This window comes from Podospora anserina, chromosome 5 (assembly GCF_000226545.1).
Source record: "Podospora anserina S mat+ genomic DNA chromosome 5, supercontig 5".
Lineage (NCBI taxonomy): Eukaryota > Fungi > Ascomycota > Sordariomycetes > Sordariales > Podosporaceae > Podospora > Podospora anserina.
Genome location: NW_001914847.1, coordinates 213,916 through 237,031, shown reverse-complemented (window position 1 = coordinate 237,031; position 23,116 = coordinate 213,916). Strand labels below are relative to the sequence as shown.

General features: G+C 53.1%; 10 protein-coding genes across 10 annotated transcripts; 5 read left to right on the top strand and 5 right to left on the bottom strand.

Moving 5' to 3' along the window:
- Positions 1–286: 286 nt before the first annotated feature.
- Positions 287–2,346, bottom strand: PODANS_5_5180 (uncharacterized protein; the record flags this gene model as incomplete). The annotated part of the gene is made up of 3 exons (XM_001905340.1): positions 287–1,479; positions 1,547–2,071; positions 2,130–2,346. 3 exons carry the CDS (start codon positions 2,344–2,346, stop codon positions 287–289), a joined length of 1,935 nt encoding a protein of 644 aa, XP_001905375.1.
- A 1,328-nt stretch (positions 2,347–3,674) lies between these two features.
- Positions 3,675–4,874, top strand: PODANS_5_5170 (uncharacterized protein; the record flags this gene model as incomplete). The annotated part of the gene is made up of 2 exons (XM_001905339.1): positions 3,675–4,201; positions 4,253–4,874. The coding sequence occupies 2 exons, from the start codon at positions 3,675–3,677 to the stop codon at positions 4,872–4,874; spliced, it is 1,149 nt and encodes a 382-aa protein (XP_001905374.1).
- A 1,353-nt stretch (positions 4,875–6,227) lies between these two features.
- PODANS_5_5160 (uncharacterized protein) lies at positions 6,228–7,516 on the bottom strand (the record flags this gene model as incomplete). The annotated part of the gene is made up of 3 exons (XM_001905338.1): positions 6,228–6,981; positions 7,050–7,361; positions 7,416–7,516. The coding sequence occupies 3 exons, from the start codon at positions 7,514–7,516 to the stop codon at positions 6,228–6,230; spliced, it is 1,167 nt and encodes a 388-aa protein (XP_001905373.1).
- A 454-nt stretch (positions 7,517–7,970) lies between these two features.
- Positions 7,971–9,295, top strand: PODANS_5_5150 (uncharacterized protein; the record flags this gene model as incomplete). Its single annotated transcript, XM_001905337.1, has 2 exons — positions 7,971–8,229; positions 8,313–9,295. The coding sequence occupies 2 exons, from the start codon at positions 7,971–7,973 to the stop codon at positions 9,293–9,295; spliced, it is 1,242 nt and encodes a 413-aa protein (XP_001905372.1).
- Positions 9,296–9,750: 455 nt separating this feature from the next.
- On the bottom strand, positions 9,751–10,984 carry PODANS_5_5140 (uncharacterized protein; the record flags this gene model as incomplete). Its single annotated transcript, XM_001905336.1, has 5 exons — positions 9,751–9,859; positions 9,919–10,050; positions 10,109–10,636; positions 10,691–10,742; positions 10,798–10,984. 5 exons carry the CDS (start codon positions 10,982–10,984, stop codon positions 9,751–9,753), a joined length of 1,008 nt encoding a protein of 335 aa, XP_001905371.1.
- Positions 10,985–11,905: 921 nt separating this feature from the next.
- Positions 11,906–12,394, top strand: PODANS_5_5130 (uncharacterized protein; the record flags this gene model as incomplete). The annotated part of the gene is made up of 1 exon (XM_001905335.1): positions 11,906–12,394. The coding sequence occupies one exon, from the start codon at positions 11,906–11,908 to the stop codon at positions 12,392–12,394; it is 489 nt and encodes a 162-aa protein (XP_001905370.1).
- Positions 12,395–12,557: 163 nt separating this feature from the next.
- Positions 12,558–13,661, bottom strand: PODANS_5_5120 (uncharacterized protein; the record flags this gene model as incomplete). Its single annotated transcript, XM_001905334.1, has 1 exon — positions 12,558–13,661. The coding sequence occupies one exon, from the start codon at positions 13,659–13,661 to the stop codon at positions 12,558–12,560; it is 1,104 nt and encodes a 367-aa protein (XP_001905369.1).
- A 1,623-nt stretch (positions 13,662–15,284) lies between these two features.
- On the top strand, positions 15,285–16,443 carry PODANS_5_5110 (uncharacterized protein; the record flags this gene model as incomplete). Its single annotated transcript, XM_001905333.1, has 3 exons — positions 15,285–15,543; positions 15,647–16,290; positions 16,348–16,443. 3 exons carry the CDS (start codon positions 15,285–15,287, stop codon positions 16,441–16,443), a joined length of 999 nt encoding a protein of 332 aa, XP_001905368.1.
- A 428-nt stretch (positions 16,444–16,871) lies between these two features.
- On the bottom strand, positions 16,872–19,234 carry PODANS_5_5100 (uncharacterized protein; the record flags this gene model as incomplete). The annotated part of the gene is made up of 2 exons (XM_001905332.1): positions 16,872–17,856; positions 17,916–19,234. The coding sequence occupies 2 exons, from the start codon at positions 19,232–19,234 to the stop codon at positions 16,872–16,874; spliced, it is 2,304 nt and encodes a 767-aa protein (XP_001905367.1).
- Positions 19,235–20,050: 816 nt separating this feature from the next.
- Positions 20,051–22,814, top strand: PODANS_5_5090 (uncharacterized protein; the record flags this gene model as incomplete). Its single annotated transcript, XM_001905331.1, has 2 exons — positions 20,051–20,231; positions 20,299–22,814. The coding sequence occupies 2 exons, from the start codon at positions 20,051–20,053 to the stop codon at positions 22,812–22,814; spliced, it is 2,697 nt and encodes an 898-aa protein (XP_001905366.1).
- Between the last annotated feature and the right edge of the window lie 302 nt (positions 22,815–23,116).

The following is a 23,116-nucleotide window of genomic DNA, read 5'->3' as shown; positions in this document are numbered from 1 at the left end:
GCGGTGGTGGGCGGCGGCATTAACGGCGTTTGGGGGGTGTATGGAGACTGTACAACCGCAGGCATTTGGTACGCACCTAAGCAATATGATAACAGCAATGAATCCTAGCCTCACACGCTCTTGTTACCTTTGCGAATGTCCTAGAGAGTACTCTGTTGCAAAGTTGCCGTGTCAAGGTTTGCTGAAAGGCGGGGTTGGAAAACGACGGGCTGGTTTACGATCTATTCATTTCTATAGCTTGATGTACAAAAAATCTCCCTTCCCACTACTTTTACACAAGGACAACTTACGCAAGACCATACTCGGCCTTGATCATGTCAGCAAGCCTCTCACCGGCCGCATACATGGTCCCCAGAGGAGAACCAGCAGTCTGCATGGGCCAGAACGAAATGTCAGCGACTCTGAGACGCGAGACGCCGTAAACCTTCTGCTCGCTGTTGACAACACCGCCGAGGGACTTGGGCAACATAGCGGCAGTGCAGCACTGGTGAGCATTCGAGGGGTTGATCTGGTCACGCATGACCTCGATGATCTCCTCGTTAGTCGTGGCAGCGGCAAAAGGGGCGCCCTCGGCAGGGCCGAGAACCTGCATGTCAGGGGCGGCAAACAACTCCCTGTTCTTGCGGAAGAGGGCAGTGTAGACGGCAAAGTCGATAGGGTCGGTGGCTGTGCGGTGGTCAATCGCGGGGTTGACGAGAGGGTCGGTGGTGACAATCTCGACGGTGCCGCGGCTGAGGGGCTTGAGATGGTAGACGAGCGCGTTGTCGGAGGTGCCCCAGTGAAGGTTTCCAACGCCGACGTCGCCCTCGAACTGGTTGAGGATGGCCTCGCGCTGGACCCGGTAGCCGGCAAGAACGGTAGCATCGACATCAGCGGGCAGAGAGTCGGCAGGGTTGGCGGCGCGGGCGGCGGCGATGATGGCCTGGTAGTCGGAGGTGGCCTGCTTGAGGGAGAGTTGGCCGATGTTGGTGGAGAGAGAGCTGATGATGGTGTATGCACCCTTGCGCTCAGTATCGTAAAGAGCACGCTGCTCGGCATTGTAGGTGGCATTGGCCATAAGAGAACCCGAGTTGGGGGTGAGGTTGTTTGTAAAGGTGTAAGGGACGGTGAGAGTGGGCTGATCCTGGAGATTCTGGCCTACACCGGGCAGGTTGGAGACCACCTTGATGCCGAACTTGTCGAGGAGCTTCTTGGGGCCGATGCCAGAAAGCTGTAAGATCTTGGGGGTGTTGATGCCGCCGGCAGCAAGGATGACTTCCTTGGAGGCAAAGACGTTGGTGGCCGCCCCGCCGCTGGTCGGGAGATACTCCACGCCGATGGCCTTCTTGCAGCTAGGATCGAAAAGGACCTTGCCGACAATGTTGCCAGCGAGGACGTGGTAGTTAGGACGGGCTTGCTTGACCCTGTCATGGTGGTTGATCTTGGCGTAATTCCTGGTCATGGTATCTGCATCGAGTACTGACGGAATGGGGAAAATACCTGGGAAGACGGCGTTAGTTCACTTTTGGGTATGTTTTGCACCCAGACAACAGCTGAACGGACTTACCATTCTTGATTCCAGACAGAGGGTCATCGACGGGAGGAAGTCCCACCGACTGCGCGGCATTCCACCAGTTGGCGGCGCCGGGGAAATAGTAAGGAGGGTAGGTGTACTTGAGAGGGCCCGAGGTACCTCGAACAGCGGGGTTCCAGGTGATGTTGGCCTCCAGAGCATAAGCAGCATCGGGTGCTGTGAAGTTCTCGCTCTTCAGGAAGTAAGGCAGCATAGTGTTCCAGCTCATGCTCGAGCTCACTGAAGAGTTGCCGTAAAACGAAGAGTTGCCACGGCGCTGCATGAAACCCCAGGCGTCGTAATCGTCTGCGTCACCTCTCACATAGACCATGGCATTGATCGCACTTCCACCACCAAGGACCTGACCGCTGACTGTCCCGATCACTCTGTTGTTCAGAGCTGTCTGAGGGACGGTCAAGAGATTCGGCCAGAAATAATACCAAGGCGAGAATGAGCCAGGCACCTGGATACCCTCAAGACCGGGGTCGATGGGCCCAGCCTCAATGACGAGGACCTTGACTGTAAAGGTGATGTTAGAAGACCATAGCGAGACAAGACAGAAGTCCGGACAACACACCATTCGGGTCCTCAGTCAGGCGGTCGGCAAGGGTCAGGCCAGCAATACCGCCACCCGCGATGATGAAATCATAGGTAGCGTTGTTGGCATTAAGCTGGCGACGGTTGATGATGGTAGCGAACTGAGGCAGCTTCTTGCTATACTCGGTAGGGGCAGCCAACGAAAAGGGCGCCAAGAGCAGCACGGCTGCGACGACGTCGTTGCGCAGGAACCACATGTTTACAACCAAAAACTGAGAGAAAAATAGATAAAGGAGTGACTGTGAATGGGCAAAGCTGTTTCAAAGGAGTGTGGGTGGTGTACAGACGGAAGGACTATCTCCAGCCTGCCTCGACATGGTGAACCGGGAATGGCACGCATTATGTATGCCACTCCAGTGTCACCTCTCGTGGAGCCGACCCCCAAGATAGGGGAAGGTCTTTACCAAATTAGGGGACCAAACAGTGGATTTTCCCACGATGTTAGCATGGGGTGTATCAGTTTCGGCCGCCAATCTCGGTAGGTCAAGCCGAGCCTATCGGGAGGCTCGGGTGGTGGTGCGGGACCTAACCCCGGCAGCCGGTTGCCGGTTTGCGGCGTAGCACACCTTCGGGGGTCACATCGTGAACAAAAAGATAGGGATTGCTGAGGTGCTTTGTTATGCATCTTGAGCCATTGAAGAACCTACTAAGTATCTCTATTCAGGGACATATCGACCATGTCTCCACACCTACCTGTTGTTTCGATGTCGGTCGGGCGCCTTGAGAGAGCAAGATGAAGTTGTGAGTGGTACCTTTCTGTCCACAACAGGGGTGGGTTCGGTGCATGTTCTCGGCAGGGCTAAACAGTCTTGGAAAACGTGGCAGAGTCTGGGGTACCCAACCATGTCGACAGTCGATGTGGAGATGGGGATGGTGTGATGCGCGCTCTGCCCTGGTACGTTGGGGGCTTGGCTGTTGATATTTCCAGATCATTCTGGGGTGGTTGTCAATTTTGATGTCAAAAGCTTCAAATGGGGTGGGGGTATTGGTTTGGCTACTGGAGACTGGCAATGATACTAGCATAGTTAGAACATGCGGCTCATTTGGAGTCCCCTGAACAATGGGCATATCAAACCAGTCTATTGGGACCAACGAAATCAATGACGGGCTGCTTGTGCACTCCGACCTTGCCTAAGTAGATAGGTACCTAGAGGATTGTTGAATGGGTTTTCAAATGGTCAGCCCACTGGCTTCAGACTCGGAGAAACAGCCGTTGGATGATTATTAATTTGTTGTCAATTCCAAAGAAAGGCACAGGAGTGTTATGTTTTAATAAATTGTCAGGATTCCAGGTTTCATTGTGTGAAGGCGGGAGACGCTCAGTTGCTCCTGGCCCAGTATCTGCCACTCGTGCCTTTGTTCCTGCCAACTTAACTTCCTGGAACGTCATTTCTCCAACTTCAAATAGAGAGCTCAGTCGTGGCTAAGCTGTTAAGTAACTTTTATTCTCATTCTTCGAATGTTGACGCACAATCTCGCATCTTCATACCTCGCTTCTTTGAGTAGCAATCACTGATACTTTACAATGGGAGTATCGACCTTGGAAGCCGATTCCACACGCGCAGAAAAGATTGGAGCTGTGATATTCCCCCCGCAAGCAGTCAAATACTACAATCCAGTTGTGTTCGTGCACGGTGATCACAGAACTGGAGACATTTGGGGGTGGAAAGCTGATGGCGAGCCTGGATGGGCCTTCCACTTCTGCGCGGCCAGATTTTTCACTTTTGTACTCTATCGCCCTTTCCATGGCTGCGGCCACCCAGAGCAACCAGCTGGCCATGAATCTTTTGGATGCGTCACCAAAACCCTGTCTAAAGACGAGCTTCAGAGATACTACACAGCTCCCCGGAGCCAATCACACGAAGTATATTGGCCGTCTGTACAGTCCCACTGCATGGTGGACGGGGTATGTATCTTCTCAGGTCCCAGGGAGCCCAATACCGGTCCATCAAAGCTGACCAACAATATGCTCACAGACTGGCGAACCAGGAGACCGATATTTGAAAGGACCTACGCGCGTATGGTACCGGAGTATCTTGACCCACAGGAGCAGCAATAGAGTGGCGTCCGGTCCCTGATGCGTTTCTTGGAGAAATTTCCAAGCCCGGCAATCCTAGTTGGTCATGGGAGCGGTGCAACAATCTCATGGCTAGCAGCTGATCAGGCACCTCATCTGGTTGCTACCATAGTTGCTATCGAGCCAACCGGTCCACCATTCACCAATGGATGGGTTAACGATGGTGGAAAGCAAATATTCAAGCCGCGTTTTCCGGTTCCCCAGAGCCTCCCCTTCCCATGCATTCGACCATACGGGCTATCCGACATCCCTATGGGCTTTGTCCCTCCGCCTCTCTTTCCCAGTAGCTTTGAAGAGCTTCTTCAGGACGTTGCATATATCGATGAAGTTCCCAAACATGAAAGATTCCAGCCGATACCATTTGTCAGGTCGGTAGACTCACTCACGAGAACCGAGTGCTACCTCCAGGGCGAAGCAAACGGCCCAGTTCGCAAGTTACCAAACCTCAAAGATATTCCACAATGCGTGGTCACAGCTGGTTCAAGTTTCCATACTGAATATGACTATGCCACCGTTGCTTTTCTTCGTCAGGCTGGCATGCCTGTCTCGCACCTCAAGTTCCCTGAAGACTTTGGGCTCTATGGCAATGGTCATCTGCTCATGCTGGAACACAACGGCTTGGGCATTGCAAACTGGCTAATCAAATAGATTATCCTGACCCTAGATCCCCCGACCAACGAATCCTGAGTTCCATACCAGGGTGGGATGGTGCTTGATTGTAGTAAGGCTTATGAAGGGACAGAGGGCAGAGAAGATGACATTTTTATTGGCTTTGCTCCAAGAAAGATAGTTCAAGTAGGACATTGCACAGCGGAATCAATCATTCACTTCCGGGCTTGTGTATCCGTCATACTGTTGCCAGCCCGGTATTTCCCGTACTCATCTTTCCAGTGTCTCGTGGCCTCATTATTGCTGAATGACTATAAATGGTGATAGTGTCCGTGTTCTCATTCTTGCTTACAATTTTTACAAGTGCGGTGTTGGGTTTATGTGGGTGTGCAGGTGCTTCTTTTGTCAGAGACCTGTTGTCTTTCCAAACACAACATGCTCTGTTTATTGTAATTCATCCACTCTTATGACTGTTGCTTTTTGCGTTGCCGGTCTGTGCAACAGAGCACCTCGGTTCTTTTGAAATCACCCATTGCCATTATCTCACCCAAACTACAAACATTCAATACATCACCCATACAAGAACAGGTGAACCGCGATCTCGCAACCAGAAGCTGCCAAAAAAGATGCGGTCACCTTCCGGATCTGCCTCCCGCTCTACTTCCATTGCTTTATCCACCTCTTCTTCCGACCATGAATCCGACCATAGCGGGATAGTTCGCTCTGTTGACATCCTCTCAGAGGACCCCTTCTTGGCCGTACGTTTTGATTTTCCCTCTCCTTGCTTGATCTCTGCTAATTTGAAAAATAAACGGCAGGATACTGTCGTTCGAGAGGCAGTTTGATGCCTGTTATTCCACCCGTGCCAAACTGGCCCAGAGATAACAACGACGAAGATCATGTGGAGCCCCCGTTGCCACTTCACCAGAATGAACATGTGAATTATCACACTTTCGACGCACGCCGTGGTTCCGACCCGAGTACTGATGTCGAAGATCACGAGTACCAGGGAGATGAAGAGTCACAACATGTTGTGGATGGAGCCTCTGTGAATGGAAGCCGAGCGTTTAGCGGAAGGCAGGTTCACTGGGAAGAGAGGGTTAGCGTGGTTGTGCTGTGGATAGTTGCTCTGCCGCTGCTCTTGGCTGCGTTGTACATCTGCCTCGACTTGTTCCTGTTGAGGAGAGGAATAGGGTCTGGCAAACCGGGTGGGAGTCATCGCTAATCTTAGCGATGATGAAACTGCATTGTCAAGGCAGCTCTGAATAGATCAACGTACTTGTCATCCAGCGCGACATAATGCGCTTTTCTTGAGCAATTGGGTTTTAAAATAGTCTCATCAGCCAGAATGCCAATCAGCGTCCCCATCCTCGTCTCTTCAGGATACCGAACTTAAAGCTCATCCTTGATTTCCAATCGTTTATCCAACTCCTCATTGACGGCCGCCAAGCGCTCGTAAACAGGCGCATCCTCTCCTAGGCCCCAAGCAAACACTCCTCCGAGTCTCTTCTTGTCCACGAGAACTGGAAGCTTCCTCTTGATGGCCTCGGCCGTGTCGAAGGTCCACCAAATATCCTCCTCTTCATCCCAGTAGTAATACCCTCCCTGTTTCTCATCATACCTCCCCTTACCGATCGCCCTTGTAAAGGAATTTGCCACATCCTCAGGCACAGCATCGTGCCATGAAAATGCCCCCGCCTGTCCAAGATCCGCGCCGGTTGACGGATCCTCAAGAAGGACGGTAGGACACCCAATCGGATCATCCAGACACTTTTCGTGTAGGGTGCGGAAATACTTCACGTAAAACGCAAAGCCCAGGTTGAGCTCCTGGGGTGCGGCTCCGGCTGCGATGTAGGCGTCGAGAGCCTCGAGACTGAGGTCTATGCCGGTGTGGTGCTTCGTCACGGTGTCACGACGGTTCATCAGATCATAAGTCATGACATTCAGGAAGTCAAGGTGCCTCATGATTCTAGGGACGGTTTCTCTGGTGAAAGCAAGCATGTCGCGTTCGAGGCCCGGTACAGCTGCCGAGATGATGACGTTTGGTCCCAAGGCAGCTCGCAATTCGGCAAGGAGAAGGGGATAGGCCTGAATTTCCCAGGATTTCGATGTGTTGGGAACCTGTTTGTAATCTTCACCGTTGCCTCTGTAGACATTGACTGCATTGTCAGACGAACTTGAGTCCAACTGTGTAATAATGGGACTAAGGCTTACCCTGGATATTCCCAATCGATATCGACACCATCAGCCCCAGTCACCCTCACCATGCTTGCCACATTCTCAGCAAATGTTTTCCGTGTCTCGTCTGAGAGAGCGGCCACTGAAAAGCCGATGGTATCGCCCCAACCGCCAATTGCGATCAGCACCTTTGCCTCCTTGGGGAATTTCTTCCTGACATCTTCCACCGTGGTCCACAAGGGCCAATCCATCCGGCCCGGCTCGTTGAAGACCCCGGGACTCATGAAGGCAACAGCAACATGGGTAACGTGCTTTAATTGATCGATTGGAGGCGTGACTGGATGTTGACTGATCAAACGGTTAGTTGGTTGATAGAGTCTAGGTTGTCAATGGGGGACATACCCGGTGTAGTACATGATGCATCTCAAAGGCCGCTTGGCTGTCAGATTCAGCGCCATTGCGAAAGATAGGCAACACAAGAAAATGTACCAGCTGGTTTTCATTTTGCCCACGTTCTTTCTCAGTTCTGGAACTGGAGTTGGCGACTGGGATGGAAGGTGATATTGAGAGAACGAGGCAGGTGTTGTATTGGGGAAGATACTACATTGCTAGCTAGAGGTAGGTTATCTTTCCCATATATGCTTCATGTGCCGCGTGGGACAGCAGCTACTGGTCGTTGGATGAGAGGCGGAAAGGCAAAGAGGGAAACTTGGTCCAGGACAGCAGTGACGAAATCAACAGCCCCCCTCCTCATGTCACAAACTGGTCTGTGCTTGCTTTGGACCCCCACTGAACCCCAGACTCCACACAGAATGCCAAGCCAGTGTTTACTAAAGCCACCCCCGGAGCTCCAAATTTTTCGCGATTGGCTGCTTCAAAAAGGTCGCGATGGCATCCAAGTTCCGCATTGTTTTTGCGACTGTGAGGATCACACCTTAGCACACTATCTCCCATACCATGCTGGAAAACCTCTGCACTCTTCCGCTCTCAGCGGATCTGTTTACTCAGGTCTTGCACCCGTCCGAGCCGCTGCTCACAGTCGGCCTGGCCAGCGGCAAAGTTGAGACCTTTCGCCTGCCGAACGATGACGACGAGGAGGATGAAAGCGGCCGCCGGACCAGCACCAGCAGCGGACGCGGTATGATTAAGAGTATCTGGAGCACCCGCCGCCACAAGGGCAGCTGCCGGCATCTCGCATACAGCCATGATGGCTCAGGTCAGTTTCCTCTTCCTTCAGCCAGTCGAACTTTGCCTCTGTGTTTTTGGTTCAAGACTGACTGTTTGCTTCGTTGCGACCAGCCATGTACTCTGCCGGCACCGACTCCGTGGTCAAGCACTTCTCGCCCGAGACCGGCAATGTCATCTCCAAGATTGGCCTCCCTCCCCGCAACAGCGCGACAAGCACGACCGATTGCCCTGCCATCCTCCATGTCCTGTCGCCTCAGACCCTCCTTCTCGGTACTGACTCTGGCGGCCTCTACATCTTCGACTTGCGCGAAAACGGTAGCCTGAATCCTAAGCCAGTGCGAAAGCATGTGCCGCACGCCGATTACATCTCCAGCATTACTCCTTTGCCTGCCTCGGCTGAGAGCACCTCTGGGTTTCCCAAACAGTGGGTCTCCACCGGAGGCACCACGCTTGCCGTCACCGACCTTAGGCACGGAATTGTCGCGACTTCAGAAGACCAAGAAGACGAACTGCTCTGCTCCACCATCATCCCGACCGGTCTTGGGCCTAAGAAGATGCGTAGCAATGCTGTGGTGGCAGTTGGCACCGGTAATGGAATCTTGACGCTGTGGGACCGCGGCGCCTGGGACGATCAGCAGGAGCGTATCAACGTTGCTGGTGGCCGGACTAAAAAGGACGGCGAGAGTCTGGATGCCATTGTTCGCGTTCCCGACGAGCTTGGCTGGGGCAAAAAGGTCATCGTTGGTGTTGGTGATGGTAGCCTGAGTATTGTCGACCTCAAGAGACGCGAGGTGCAGTTTGTGCTCAAACACGATGAGGTCGAGGGGGTCTCTGCCTTAACCTTTGACTACCAGAACAGGCTTATTAGTGGCGGCGGCAGAACGGTCAAGGTTTGGGCTGAATCTGGAGACGACGACCTTGACGAAGAGGAAGAGGAGGAGGCGGAAGCCACTGGCTTCAAGAGACCGGCCCGGAGCGATTCTGACTCTGACGATGACAGTGAGGACGAACGCCCGCAAAAATCATCCAACAAGAAGCAGAAAAAGGGAAAGGGTAACCAGGCGAGGAGTGTGGCTTTCCCGGGCTTAGACTGATGGACAACTACTTCAGGTAGTTTGTATGATCAGGGAAACCAACAAGGACTGGCCATTTTACTACCAGAGCTGCGCCAGGACTGACACATTGTTACAGCAGCTGCCGTTAACTTTTTGGACAGGGTGCACTCCCTCGAGCTCTTTTGTCTCGAACTTGAATTTGAGTGGTCCGCCAATGGTCAGTAAGCCGAAGGGCGGCCTGGGTTGCAATCCGTGGTGCTCTGGCACCAAATGCTTCCAATGAAACCGATATGAAAAAGGTGGGCGTGGGCTTCATAGCGTAGTTTCTTCACTCCCTCCACATGTTCGACTCCCACGTAGGATAAGAACCAGGTCTGGGACCATACCTGGTCGAGGTTGTTGGTACACCTCAGCATCAGAGATAAATACCACTCAGCCCATCTATATTTGTGGCAATAATTATAGTTTCGTGTTTATTATATCTACTGCCAGGTTCACGCTCCCGGCCTTGCATACTCCAATGCTTTCACACGTCGCCATACTTCTCGAACAGTCCGTTCCTGCCCCTCCCTCCCCGTCTCGGTCTTGCTTGGCCCTGCTGGCCTGTGTTGTGTTAGCTTGTCGGGATGCCAAAGGACAAAAGTTCAGGTGTGATTCCATACCGTATAGCAAGATACAGTCTGCTTCCCAGCTTCACTTCCTGTATTTCTGCCGTCTCTATATCCTTGGGTGGGTTGGCGCTCGTGACTAGCCCACCAGCTTCCTGGAGGATAGCAACACCGGCCGCCACATCCCTTGTCCATGCTGTCAGCGCCCAGGTTCAACCACACAAGTCTTGGAACAGAAACTTACCACTCCCAGCATCCGCCCTCCCACCAGATATCGAACGCCCCCATGGCCGTGTAGGCGAGGTCCATGGTTGCGCTCCCTAGACTCCTGATGCCGTGCACCATGCCACCCTTTCCTCCTCTTCCTCCCACTTCCGCTGCCATGTTCACAAAACTTTCCACCTTTCTGTAGAGGTTGCCGTCGGGTCTGTCTTTTCTGTCTTTGCCCCATTCGCACGAGAAAACACAGCCACTTGGAGCGTCCGCTGGCATGGGTGGTATTGGGTTCCTAATCAGGGGAAGCCGCTGGGTTTCGTTAAGCCAAGCACCTCTGCCCCGGCAAGAGGTAAAAAGCTGGTTAAGGAATGGCGCATAGACTACGCCAATGGTGGGCCTACCGGCGACGATGAAGCCGATAGAGACGCAAAACATGGGGAAGAGGTGCGTATAGTTGACCGTTCCATCTAGTGGGTCGACACACCAGCTGGGTGTGGTTTCGGAGACCAGGTAGGAGCGGGACGCGCCTTTGGAGTATGTCTCTTCGCCGATAAACCTGCCAGCAGAACGTTAGACGCCTCAGGCAAACGGACTGGCTCTGTGAACATACTTGTGGTGGGGGTATTTCGCCTCAATGGAAGATTTGATGAAGGCTTCAACATCTGATGAGGTCAGTTCTGTGCTCATGGACTGCCTAGCTCACCAAAACACACACACCTTCGTCTGTCTTGGTTACGATATCTACCGAACTATCCTTCTCCTCAACCTCCAAATCGGCTGTTTGAGTGCCAGTAAATCTCAGCTGGGCAGCCTCGAGAAGCATTTTGCCTGCATCTTTGCCAAGCTGGACAGCAAAGGTGTAAATCTCATCGAGCTCCTGCTCGGTGAGCATTACCGGCGTCATGTTGAATTGTCTATCTTGTTTTTTTCTGAAGCGAGGTCCAGAGAATGCAAAACAGAAACAAGTCGAGGAAGAATCCTACAGTCACAACGGCGCAAAACACTTCAGAGCAGCAACTGGGCCCTCCTGTACAGATTCCGCCCCATCAAACATGAACCGCATCAAGCCGAGAAGAATATCCACAGTCCCCCATGCTGTGACGTACTTTCTGATCGGTCAAGGGGTTCCAAAGTGGAAGACCCCTGTAGCTTCCCCGGATTTTGAGACGGGGCCTACACTACCTATTCTCCATTTCTTGCCTGTGTATGTATGCAGCCCAATACCCCGATATATTACCCCGCGAGTTGATCTGCTTTCCAGAGATCCGAATAACGCTCCTCGGTGATAGACAGTGGAATGAATTCCGCACTGGTCTCCCGCTGTCTGAGCCGAAGTGGTGGCCACAAGGGTTCCGGGGGGGTAATTGTTGGATAAGTGTTTACCCGTCAGCTGTGGATCCTCCATCGTTGGCTTGGCACAAAGCCTCGGATCGAGTTTACACTCCTCATGCTGACGACCTCACACCTGGGGGAGAATCATTAGCCAGTATTACAGTTTGTATTTCCGTGAACCAACGGCAAAGTGCTTTCGAGTGTGTTGTGTACCGGTGGTCTCAGCACGGAGACAGGAAGAGCCCGCACTCCTCCTGACCGTTGCTGGAGCATTGGGAAAAGACATCAGCAGGCTCGCGAAGATGAGATACGGTAATTGGGTTGGTACATGCACGTAAAATATATATGAAGTCACCTCTGGTGTCATAGATGCCTTGTCTGATGGCAACCCTGGACGTCTTTACTGCCCGAACTCTATCTTTCTCCTGAACCCCTGAATTGGCTTTGAACCAAGTACATCATCCTCACACACCGCCAGCCGCACATAATCACCATGTCACGTCGCGTCCTGCTCATCAACGGCCCCAACTTGAATCTCTTGGGCAAACGAGAACCTCATATTTACGGCTCAACCACTCTCGAAGATATTGAAACTCAAGCACGCCAACAAGCCCACGAACTGGGCGTCGAGATTGACACATTCCAGTCTAATCACGAGGGCGCCATCGTTGACCGCATTCAAGAGACTGCAGGTTGGGGACCAAACGTGCGAGAAACCGACACACCGGGAAAGAGAGTGTCCGCCATCATCATCAATGCCGGGGCTCTGACACATACGAGTGTTGCTGTTCGTGATGCGCTCGCAGCGGTGGCGATCCCTTTTGTTGAACTTCATGTATCTAATGTCCACGCAAGAGAGACTTTCCGGGCGCATAGCTACTTGAGTGACAAAGCCGTGGCTGTAATTTGTGGGATGGGAGCATACGGATACAGTGCTGCGATAGAGTTTGCGGCGAAACACCTGAAGATCGAGGGAGAATAAGGCGTTTATGTGTCGGATAAGAGGGCGGAAGAGAACTGCTCAGAGATAATGGAACAAAACTTTTCTGTATATAGATTCACGTTTGAAACCGTCTTTGTCTACTCCAGCAGATCGCCACCTCTCCAAACCCAAAACGCCGGTAGATGCTATTCTAAAAAACTAGTTACAAAGCCGCTGACAGCGACAGCATCCTGATGGGCTGCTGTGTGGCTTGTTGTTGTGTTGGTGAATCAACAGTGATCTTCATGTCCCTCACCAGCTTTGCCCACGACACGGCCCCTCTCCTGGCCAGCTCCTCGGGCACCCCAAAGCCTGTGTCCGACATTCTTCTGTTGAAGAGCTCCAGACTGACCCAACCCTCGAATCCGAGCCCGTTGAAGAAGGCCCAGGCAATCTCCTTGACGGGCAAATACGCCCCTCTGTCCTTCTCCCCGTAGAATAACCTGCAGTTCCTTGACCAGCTCATCCTCGCCGGCTGCTCCGGGTCATAAAACCGATGACCCGGCACCAGCGGCTTCTTCAACTTCTCAGCGTCCACAACCTGCACATAAAAGACCTTGCTGACATCGACCCTTTCAACGAGACGCGCAATCGACTTCCGTATCGCTTCCTCCGCGTTGGGGGTGCGGCCAGAGGCAACCGTCGGATCAGCATATACCCGCCCCGCAATGTTGAAAGTGTCCAGGCACACGCCAAAGTTGGGCCTGTTCACCCTCTGCACCACCTCCCAGCTACGCTCCCAAGTGTCGACACGAGTGCTCCAGCACAGAGCCTCGTAGACAAAGCGGATGGGTGGGTTGGCCTGCAGGCCCATGTCGGCCACTTCTTGAAGGTCCGAGACGATGAGCGAAATGTCCTCAGTTACTTCCTCGGCGGGGAGAAAGTTGGCGGGGATTTGGATAATGTCTGTGTCAAGCTCGTGGGCGAGCTCGATCCAGAACTCGAGCTGCTCCAGACGGCGCTCGTGCTCCTCGCGGTCGAGTAGGCCGTCGTACTGGCTGAAGGGCTGGAGGCAGACGATTTCAATGTTTCTGACTTGGCACATGCGGAGGATTTGACGGGCAGCCGAGAGCTGGGCTGCTGGGGACGGGCCACATGGGGAAGGGGTCTCTCCGGAGAGACGATAGGCTACATCAGCCAAGTCCTCGTGGAAGAGCTCTAGGCCTTGATAGCCATATTTCCGGGCCATATCGAGCTTAGTGGTGAAGGAGTGGCCGGCATAACACCGGCCAAGTGACATGGAAGTGATGGCGAGTTTGGAAGGCATCCTGTCAGGCTGCTTTGATGATGTCTGATAAAGGGGTAATGTCAACAATTGTGATGGTTTGAGTGCTGGTGTAGTAGGTAGAAGACGAATATATAGACAATATCTGAGACAGAAAATTAAAATGTCATGACTGGAATGGACAGGAGCGGTGGAGGAAGAGAACGAGGGAGATGAGGAGCGTATTAATACCCCTCATGGAAGAAACAGGAGGGGATAAAAATATGGGCCTTGGCCCTCTCTGATGACGCTGCCCCATCGAGCCCGAGTTTTCACATCATGTCGACTTCAGATGAGCCCATTGAGGTCCTAGTCAAAATAAGGAATGCGATAAGGGGCTAACTTGCGTGGCAGGTCCATTCCGTCCGTGTCCTACCTGTTGAATCAGAAAACTTTTTCTCTCGGGAAGACTCCCCGGGGGCTTTCTTTTGCGAATCTTGTTTGTCTCACGTCGACTGCTCGATCCCGGCAGAGGCTACCGCGAGACATGGAGTCAGGCTGCACGGTGAGTGACGGGCGTGATGTGCCGAGTGCAGATCATGACACAGCGCTGTCAACTGTCAACTTGTCAAGTCAAGGTGGTGGAAAAGCAACTGACGGGCAAAGTGCAAGAGGAGGTGAGAATCACATCCACGGCAGCCTGACCGGGGGCGTTCAGCGGTGTACAGAGTGGCTAGGATGGCACAGTGCTGGGAGATACGTGTAATCCCTCCCGTTTGTGTGAGCAGCGAGCAGGCATTGTGCAGCCGCAGAAGCAAAGGCCCAGGTTGGCGTCCGGGCCGAAGGTAAGCGAGAAGTAGCGGAATGCCGGAGCTCGTCCGCGTTGAGGCCCTGGTGATAGGGAAGATGGATGATGCTTCTTCCCGCTCCAAGCCGTTCACAAACAGAGCGTGTGAGCGCCCGGTGTTGAATCATTGAGCAGCAACCACTGCCCCGTGGATGCTCGTGTGAATTCACCGAGTCACAAGCACTTACAAGCTGGACCCGGCCAATGGGAACGAACCGACGTCAAGTGTGGAGTCTGCGGGGCTAGACGTTAGTTGGCCACTCCTAACGAAGGGATAAATCTTTACGCTGCCTGGCCTTTGGATGAAAATGCACCGCTCATGCTCAGATGCATTTTCTTGTGCCACCCACCTTGCACCACCACGACCACCATCCCATTGCCAATTGCCGCAAGGTAGGGAATCGGCTTTCCACCGTCCTGGGTCCGTTGCCCACCACTACCCGAGTGTGCTCCACCGATCGCGGAGACAAGAAAACATACCGGTATGGCCGTGGTTGTTATGCAGGATGCTAAGCCCAGAACCCGAAGGCTTCATCAAGACTCTGGGGTAAATGTCGTTCCGTGATTGTAGATCCCACCGTCGTAGTTCACTCCCTATCTATCCAAGGCGTATCCTCTTAATAAGTACCTCAACACCAAGTCCATTTCTATCTTTATCTTGAGTAAACATCACGCCCGTGTCACCGCCTCCTCTTACTGAGCCTACGACCGAACCGCTGCTCTTACGCCGCCTCCAAGTATCCAATCACACATTGAGCTTCTGGAACGACTTTGCATTGCGCCTGCATACCGCCTCTTTCCGAGCCTAGTGTAACGCAAGACAGGGCCGCATTATCAAGATGACAACCACAACCACAGTAACCATTACACCACCGCTGTTGCAGCAACAGGCCCCAGCTCTCCAACTGTCCTTCGACCCCCGTATTCAAAATCTCACCAAACATGGCTTCCTCTTCGGCAAAAAGCTGGCAGCATCTATGTCCCCGCTGCTTCACGATGTAGTCTACCAGGGTCTCGGCCTGAACTGGGGCCAGTTGCGTCTCGATTCGGACGACATGGACTTGTTCCTGAACCTTGTCCAAGACCCAAAGTTCTACGGTTCGTCATCCCAATCATGATCAGCACCTGGCCCGCACTTTCCGTGCCACCCACCGATCCCAGACCCCATCGTCCCATCTCACTGACGCCCCTTATCTCCCAGGCGCATCGGTAACCATGCCAAACAAGGTGGCTATCATCCCTCACCTCGACTACCTCACACCCGAGTGCCGTGACGTCGGTGCCTGCAACACTCTTTTCCTCCGTGACGACCCCAACACCCCGGGCCGTCGTCTCCTGTGCGGAGCCAACACCGACGTGATCGGTGTTCGCGAGTCCTTTGTCCAAAACGTTCCCAATGCCGATGTGTATGAGAACCGCCCCGCCATGGTTGTCGGTGGAGGTGGCGCTGCCAGATCGGCCGTGTATGCTCTGCACAAGTATCTCCAAGCCACCAAGATCTACCTTGTCAACCGAGACCCCAGTGAAGTGGAGGCCGTCATGAAAGAGTGCAAAGAACGTGGGTATGGTGATAAGTTGGTATATGTCGAGAGTGTGGAACAAGCCGAGCGGCTCGAGGGCCCTGGAGCGATCGTGGCGTGTATCCCTGATTTCGCCCCCGTAACGGAGAGTGAGAAGACGGTGAGGAAGATCATTGAGGTGATGCTGGGGAAGGACCATAAGGGGGCAATGTTGGAGATGTGTTACAACCCAAGTCCTTTTACTGCGCTTGGCGCCATCGCGGAGAAGGAAGGATGGCAGGTTATTTTGGGAACAGAGGCCATGATCTGGCAAGGGATTGAGCAGGTAGGACTGTCCCGCTCCGTACTGATGTTTTCGTTTTGGCTGACGCAAGTGAACCAGGATAAATATTGGACTGGTCTTGACGCCAGCGAGCTTCCTGTTGCTCAGGTCAAGGAGGCTATTGCTGCCAGGCTAGCGGAGCTGTCGAATGCGTAGGCTGAAGCCTATTGTATGATGATAAGATTATGCGTTGTTAAAAATAACAGACAGGCATGGTATTGTATATAAGATTTGGTTTCATTGTATTTAGCTATCATTCGGACTTTGTTGTGATCTTAATTGGGCCCAGGCGGTTGCAGTTCTTAACGGCGACGTGTTGTATGGTAATATTTATGGGCCCGCTCTGGCTTGGACGAGTTGTCTTCCTGGACCACCGTGCATGGTTTTTGAATTCACGAAGCCTTGCATCCGGGCATTGGGGAGTGGCGAGTGAAATAAGTGCCCAGGAGGAATCAAGTGGTCCCGTGGAGTCTAGTGTGGATGGCGTTCATATGAGCCCTACTCTAGAATTTCTGAATGAGCTTAAGATCCTCAATGGGACTGCTCGTTCTTATTCCCCTCCACCCCTCGTTTCCGATCCAAGTTTATTCATATCCGTCGAATCTGTTTCTGAACACCTCCGAAGTGTCGCATCCAGGCCCATATCCCAGATTGATCATAAACTGAGGGTCAACCTCGATGGAATCAGTGCAGTCGGTGGCGGCCATATCATCCAGAAGAGCATCGTAGTCAGGACCACCAAAGCCCAACGAAGCATGGGAATGATGCATGCCCATGCCGACGTTTGGTACACCATAAGCCATGACTGACCCAAAACCCCCCTGCAGGTTTTCGGTGGCAGAGGGATGCTGGAATTGTTGGTCGTAAGCATTGCTCATTCTTCGGCCATCCCCATATAGACTCGGAGTTGAGGCTGGCAATGGGGCTAAGCTTGAGCCTGAAACCATCGAGGCGAGTGAAGAAGGAGCTTTGGCTGTGTGGTCACGTCCTATAATCGATTGGTGAATGGGAACTGGAATGAAATGGGCTCCGGGCATATTTGAAACGTTGGTTGACCGAGAGGCTGAGTACCGCAGTGCAAGCTCCACTAATCGCTCTCTGTCCCGTTCTCCGAAACCTGCCAGAAAATCTTCATTTGCCATGGAACGGAGGCTTGTGAGTAGAAAAGGAGGCATGGTGCCAGCGTGGAAACTGTTCCCATAATGCTCAAGAGTCTCTGTCAGCATCGAGACCAGAGATTCGGTGCAAGATCTGGAATTGCGCAGCATGGCCCAAAGATATAAAATCCGGATAATGTAGGCGGTTGGAACCGAGGAAGGCTGGCAGGCTTCGGATAGAATGAAGTCCCTAAATGGCGTCTCGGATTCGATAGCATGTTGCAACTGCGCACTGAAGGAAGATTTCTGGTTCTCTGAGAAAACCCCCCGTCTTTCTGCCAGCACCCTTTGAGATACCACAAGAAGGATTGCATATAGTTGGTTGAACGTAGTGACGCAAAAGGCAGGATTCCGTGATGACCGGAAATCGACCGACTTGCTCCCAAAGCCTTCACATGGCGACCATGGCTCCCTGCATCCAGAAATGTTAGCCGATCCATCTAGGACTCTTCTGCTGGGATGTCAACTCACCACTGGTCCAGCCCACTTTCTGGTATGGAAGGAAATCTGGCAAGATCCTCGGCTCGCAAGTGAGGCAGTTGCTTGTAAGCGATAGACAAAGTAGTCTCTAAAATGAAACATGACATCAGTGCTGCCTCGATGTTGGTAGTGTTCCCAGCCGACGGTGCCTCGCTCGAGTGCAGGTTCAATAGAATCCTGATGGCGAACCCAAGTAACAGCGATGCATCAGTGCGATTTTCTCGGGCCATGTTGACAAGGCTTAGAAGCAAAAGTGCTCGGGCATGGTTGATCTGAAAATTTTCGCATTCTGAGGGGATCAGCCCGCGGGCCGTATTGTAGATCTGATGATGTGAAAGGGTGGTGTTCCCAGCCTCACCAGCAAGAGACTGTGAACTCGTAGTACTCTGAAAGGACGCCAGTGCGAGGACACTCCAAAGCTCAGCATGCGCCGCCGAAGAGGGGTCTGTTGAAACCAGCAAAAGACCTTCTTTTGTGTAGCGATACGAGGTTTGAAACAATGCTTGCTTCTCGAGAATGGGGAGCCAACAATGTGTATACGAAAAATAGATGTCCAATAACCGCCAATGCTCCGGAGGTAACTGAGTTCGAGTGGGTATGGGCGTGTTGGATGATGGTCCGGATGAGTAATTCTGTAACATTGTTCGTGGACTTTGGGTGTCTGCTAATGTATGTTCCGGGGTGATTGCCAAGTGAGGGCCTGCTGCAGAGTTGCGAGTTGGCAGGTCTGGCGGCTCCGGAGCAATATTCTTGCCTGTGTCTACCGAGCTATCCGTGTTGTTTGCGTTTGCGTCTACTGAGGGAGATCGCCCATCCAAATCAAGGACGGGCGCGACACCGCCAGAAAGGAGCCGTTCTATTTCCTTGTGTACTCGGCTTCTCCCCCATTTCTTGTGAAGGCGAGTTGCTGCGGTGGCGGCCTTGCCCGTCATGACTGCTTGCGCCTGGCTGCCCTCCTGAGCCAGAGCATTGCCCAGGGCGTCCTCCGCGCCGGCAATGTTCTCCATTATCCATCCAAGAGTGAGCTCAAGTGTGCGTATATAGCCTGTCTGAACACCCCTTTTCTTTGGACTGACATTGTAGGTACAGGACCTCGTCTGGGAGATACAAGGGAAGCATTGTGGCTGGACCCCATCACACTTTTCCCTTGCTGCTCGACACTGGTCACAAGCTCTCGACACTCTCTGACGCTTGACTGATACAGGTACGGCTTGATGACCGGCGGCTTGTTGAAGGGATGCCGGGTCCGAAGTGGCTGGTGCGATGCTGCTCAGACCTTCGGTCTCCTTGATATTTCGTTTGGGGCCCATGGCATGGCCAGGTGTGATGGTGATAGTACAGTTGCACAGCGATTGCTGTCTAAATGGCCGTCAACGCACCATATCCACTACTCGATGTTGCGACAAAGACTTTAGCTACCAAAACTCCCGAGTCCAGGAAAGCGGCGGCGGCGGCAGTTCATCAAGACCTGACAGGCCACCCACCGAACATAATGGTGCTACTGGGCCCGTATCGGCTTTGCCGTCCCCCGGTGTGTGCGGGGAACGTTAAGCTGAGTGTGCGGAGAAGCGACTTCTTCTGGGTGAGGCCGGCGAGGAGAGACAAGGATGCGCGCTGAAGCGATGAAGACGACTGGAACTCGGCAGCAATGCACCCTCACGCCCAGGCAGCTGAGTGCAATTGCATTGATGTGTGAGTCTGTGTTGTGGATAGGGTGAAGTGGAAGCCCACTTCGATATCCGGGGAAATGGATTTGATGGCTTGGCTCTTACACTGTGGGGTAAATGTTTATCCCCGCATTTACCCCTGCCACCTAGTCTTCGGCTTCCAGGTTGTTCATCCACACTCCATGGACAAGGTCCCATCATGACACTGAGCACGACGCTTCGGCCAAGCATCTGGCTATTCCTGAGATCTGCCCTACCTACCTACCCATCTATTGTAGCTCCCTACAGGTGACCACCCACTGGCTCACTGGTTACTGGACGGCACTCACTGCCTTGGATCGTCCGGCCACCCCCAGGACGCCACACATCATCGTCGAGCTTTGGACGACTTCTATATGCGCCCGAGCAGTTAGGCCTTGCGAGTGAAGCAACACAGGCACTTCCGTTTCGCGTCTTACGATGGCTTCTACTACCGTCCCCGGTATGAAGCGTTCATACGCGGCCATGGTCTCGACTTGTGAGAGCGACTCGTCCGAGTCCCGACCATTGTCCCGAGGCTGGTCCTCGGACAGCCAAAATATGGCTTATGTTCCTGGTCCCGGGGCTCTCTTCCAGGTGATTGGTGATCCTATACCTAGAGGTGAGGCATATGCAGCTACAACCCCAATTTTTTGTCTATATCCATCCCATCTAACACCTCCTAGTAGTGCCACGCTCAGCAACCCACTCGCCATTGGAGCATGAGATTGTCCAAACAGCCCGTCCCTACGACCCAGATGCCTCCATTATCATCGTCGGTATCAGGGGCTCGGGGAAATCCACTTTGGCCGTCATGGCCTCGACCGCCATGAACCGAAAGGTCGTCGAGTTGGAGCATGTTTTTCACGAGAAAACCGGGCTATCGAGTCCAGCTTACAAGAGAAAGCATGGCGCCACTGACTGTCAACGCCGCCAGGCCTCTATCCTTCAGCATGTATTTGATAAACATAAGCGAAACACTATCGTGGTCAGCTCATGGATGGATAGGAGTGTGCAAGTCATCCTCGAAGACCTTGGAAGAACAAATCCCGTCATATATGTCCTTCGAGATTCAGAAGCCATCAGGACCCATTTGAAGGTCAACGATGCCCGCAAGTTCTGCGAGCTTTTGGATGCCAGCAGTGCCTTTTTCCGGAGATGCACCCGCTTTGAGTTTTTCAATGCGTCAGAAGAGCAAAGCACAGCCAAAGAGACCATGGGTGGGAGTTCTGATGAAATTGCTGCCCCCTATCTCACCCTGAAACGAGCTGAACGACACTTCCTCAAGTTTCTCTCCTTGATACTCCCAAGGGGAACCATACCCTTCATCGAATCGGCCTTCCCGCTGGCTTGCATACCGGCAGAAGAACGGCGGTTCACCTACGCAATCTCACTGCCCCTTTCGTCGCTCATAAAAGACAACCTCGACGTCCAGGACCTCGAGACAGGAGCGGATGCGATTGAGATTGTGTTGGATGACCTCGTCACAGACTTTGCCGCTCACTTACGGCAACTCGGTCAGCTACCCCCAGATAGAGCCAGAGAAATCAGCCGCGTCGTGGCCCAAGTAAGGCGAGACACCGTGATTCCTATCTTCCTCCATGTAGCGTTTCCGGAGGCTGCGCTGTCTGACGAGACTTGGCGATCTATGTACAGTTCATATGTCTCGCATGCCCTTCGTCTTGCCCCGGAGTACATGACTGTTGATCTACGACTCGACAGCGTGACGCTTGCCGGCATTCTCAACATCAAGGGCTCCTGCAAGATAGTCGGGAACGTTCAGTTATCAGATCCCCACCCGCCGTCTTGGAATGACTCCAGCTGGCAGTCCTACTACCAGAAAGCACAGAATTACGGCTGCGACATGGTCCGATTCACCAGGACAGCTGCCAGCATCGATGATAACTTTGGCATACATCGGGTGCACGCCATGGTTGAGTCAGCGCCTAGTTCGAGACTGCCCCTGATCGCTTACAATACTGGCGTTCTTGGAAAGCACTCGGCGTGCTTCAACAGGATACTATCCTCTGTTAAACCCGAAGGCATGAGCAAAGACCCCGGTGGTGTTGACTCACATAGCCTGGCCATCCGTCCATTTCTCACGGCCAAACAAGCCACCGAAGCTCTCTACTCAGCCTTTCTCTACGATCACATGAGACTGTATGTTTTTGGCGCCAACGTGGACTACAGTTTATCCCCAGCAATGCACAATGCCGCTCTCAAAGCTTGCGGCATTCCCCACCACTACGAGCCACATTCGACAAGCAACATATCAAGTCTCGAGAAGCTCGTCAGTGACCCGCACTTTGCTGGTGCCTCGGTCGGACTGCCTTTCAAAGTCGAGATAATCAGCTTGACGCATTCCCTGAGCCGACATGCTCGGGCTATCGGCGCAGTCAACACTCTGATTCCGGTTCGGCACCTCAACCCGGATGGCAGTATTGGCGATGACGTGGCTTTGTTCAATGACAGAAATAGGGCCGGGCCCGTCAAGGCTTTGTACGGGGAGAATACAGACTGGGTGGGAATCCGGGCATGTATCCGCCGAGGTCTCTCGCCCGCCAACGCCGTCCGATCCACCAGTAGCGGACTCGTGATCGGAGCTGGTGGCATGGCTAGGGCAGCCGTGTACGCCATGCTGCAGCTTGGAGTCAAGCAGATTGCCATCTTAAACCGGACCGTTGCCAATGCCGAGAAGCTTGTTTCTCACTTCGAAAGGCTCTTGGCTCGCAATGACCTACCTTGGTTGAGCGCTGGCTCCAGAACCCACGAAGGCACCAGATTCCACATCCTTCGCTCCCGAGACGACACTTGGCCCGAGAGCTTCAGACACCCTACCATGATCGTATCTTGCATACCAACGCACAGCATTGGAGACCACCCCGCTCCTGACTTTACCGTCCCAGCGTCGTGGCTGCAAAGCTCGACAGGCGGTGTCGTAGTAGAGCTTGCCTACAAGACCCTTATCACCCCTCTGCTGGAACAAGTTCGCCGTGAAGCTCATAGAGGGTGGGTTACAATGGATGGCCTGGATCTGCTACCAGAACAAGGTTTTGCACAGTTTGAATTGTTCACTGGTCGGCGCGCACCACGTCGATTGATGAGGAGGGAGGTGTTCAGATCGTATCCTGATGACCAAGGGCGTCTGAACTTTGCGCGGCTGTTGCAGCCGCGGCTCGACAACATAACTGCACAAGAACCTTGATAATATCTATACCAATGAGGTCTGATATTGTCCAACAGAGCGTACATGGAGGCCACAGGTCTTGGCCGCAGGCTCGTGCATGGTTCTCGGCAGTTGACCTGGCAATGCCAACTGCTGTGAAGCTGGAGGAGGTATTCGGGCACGTCACTCAATTTGAACATTCAACAAAGATACCATCTGCCTCTTGTCCGCAATCGGAGGATTTCAAGATTCAATCCGGGAGAGTCTTCATCCTGAATGCCGACATCTCTGGCCCTAGTGCTTCACCGACGGGTACCCATGTGGGGACGAGCACTCGACTT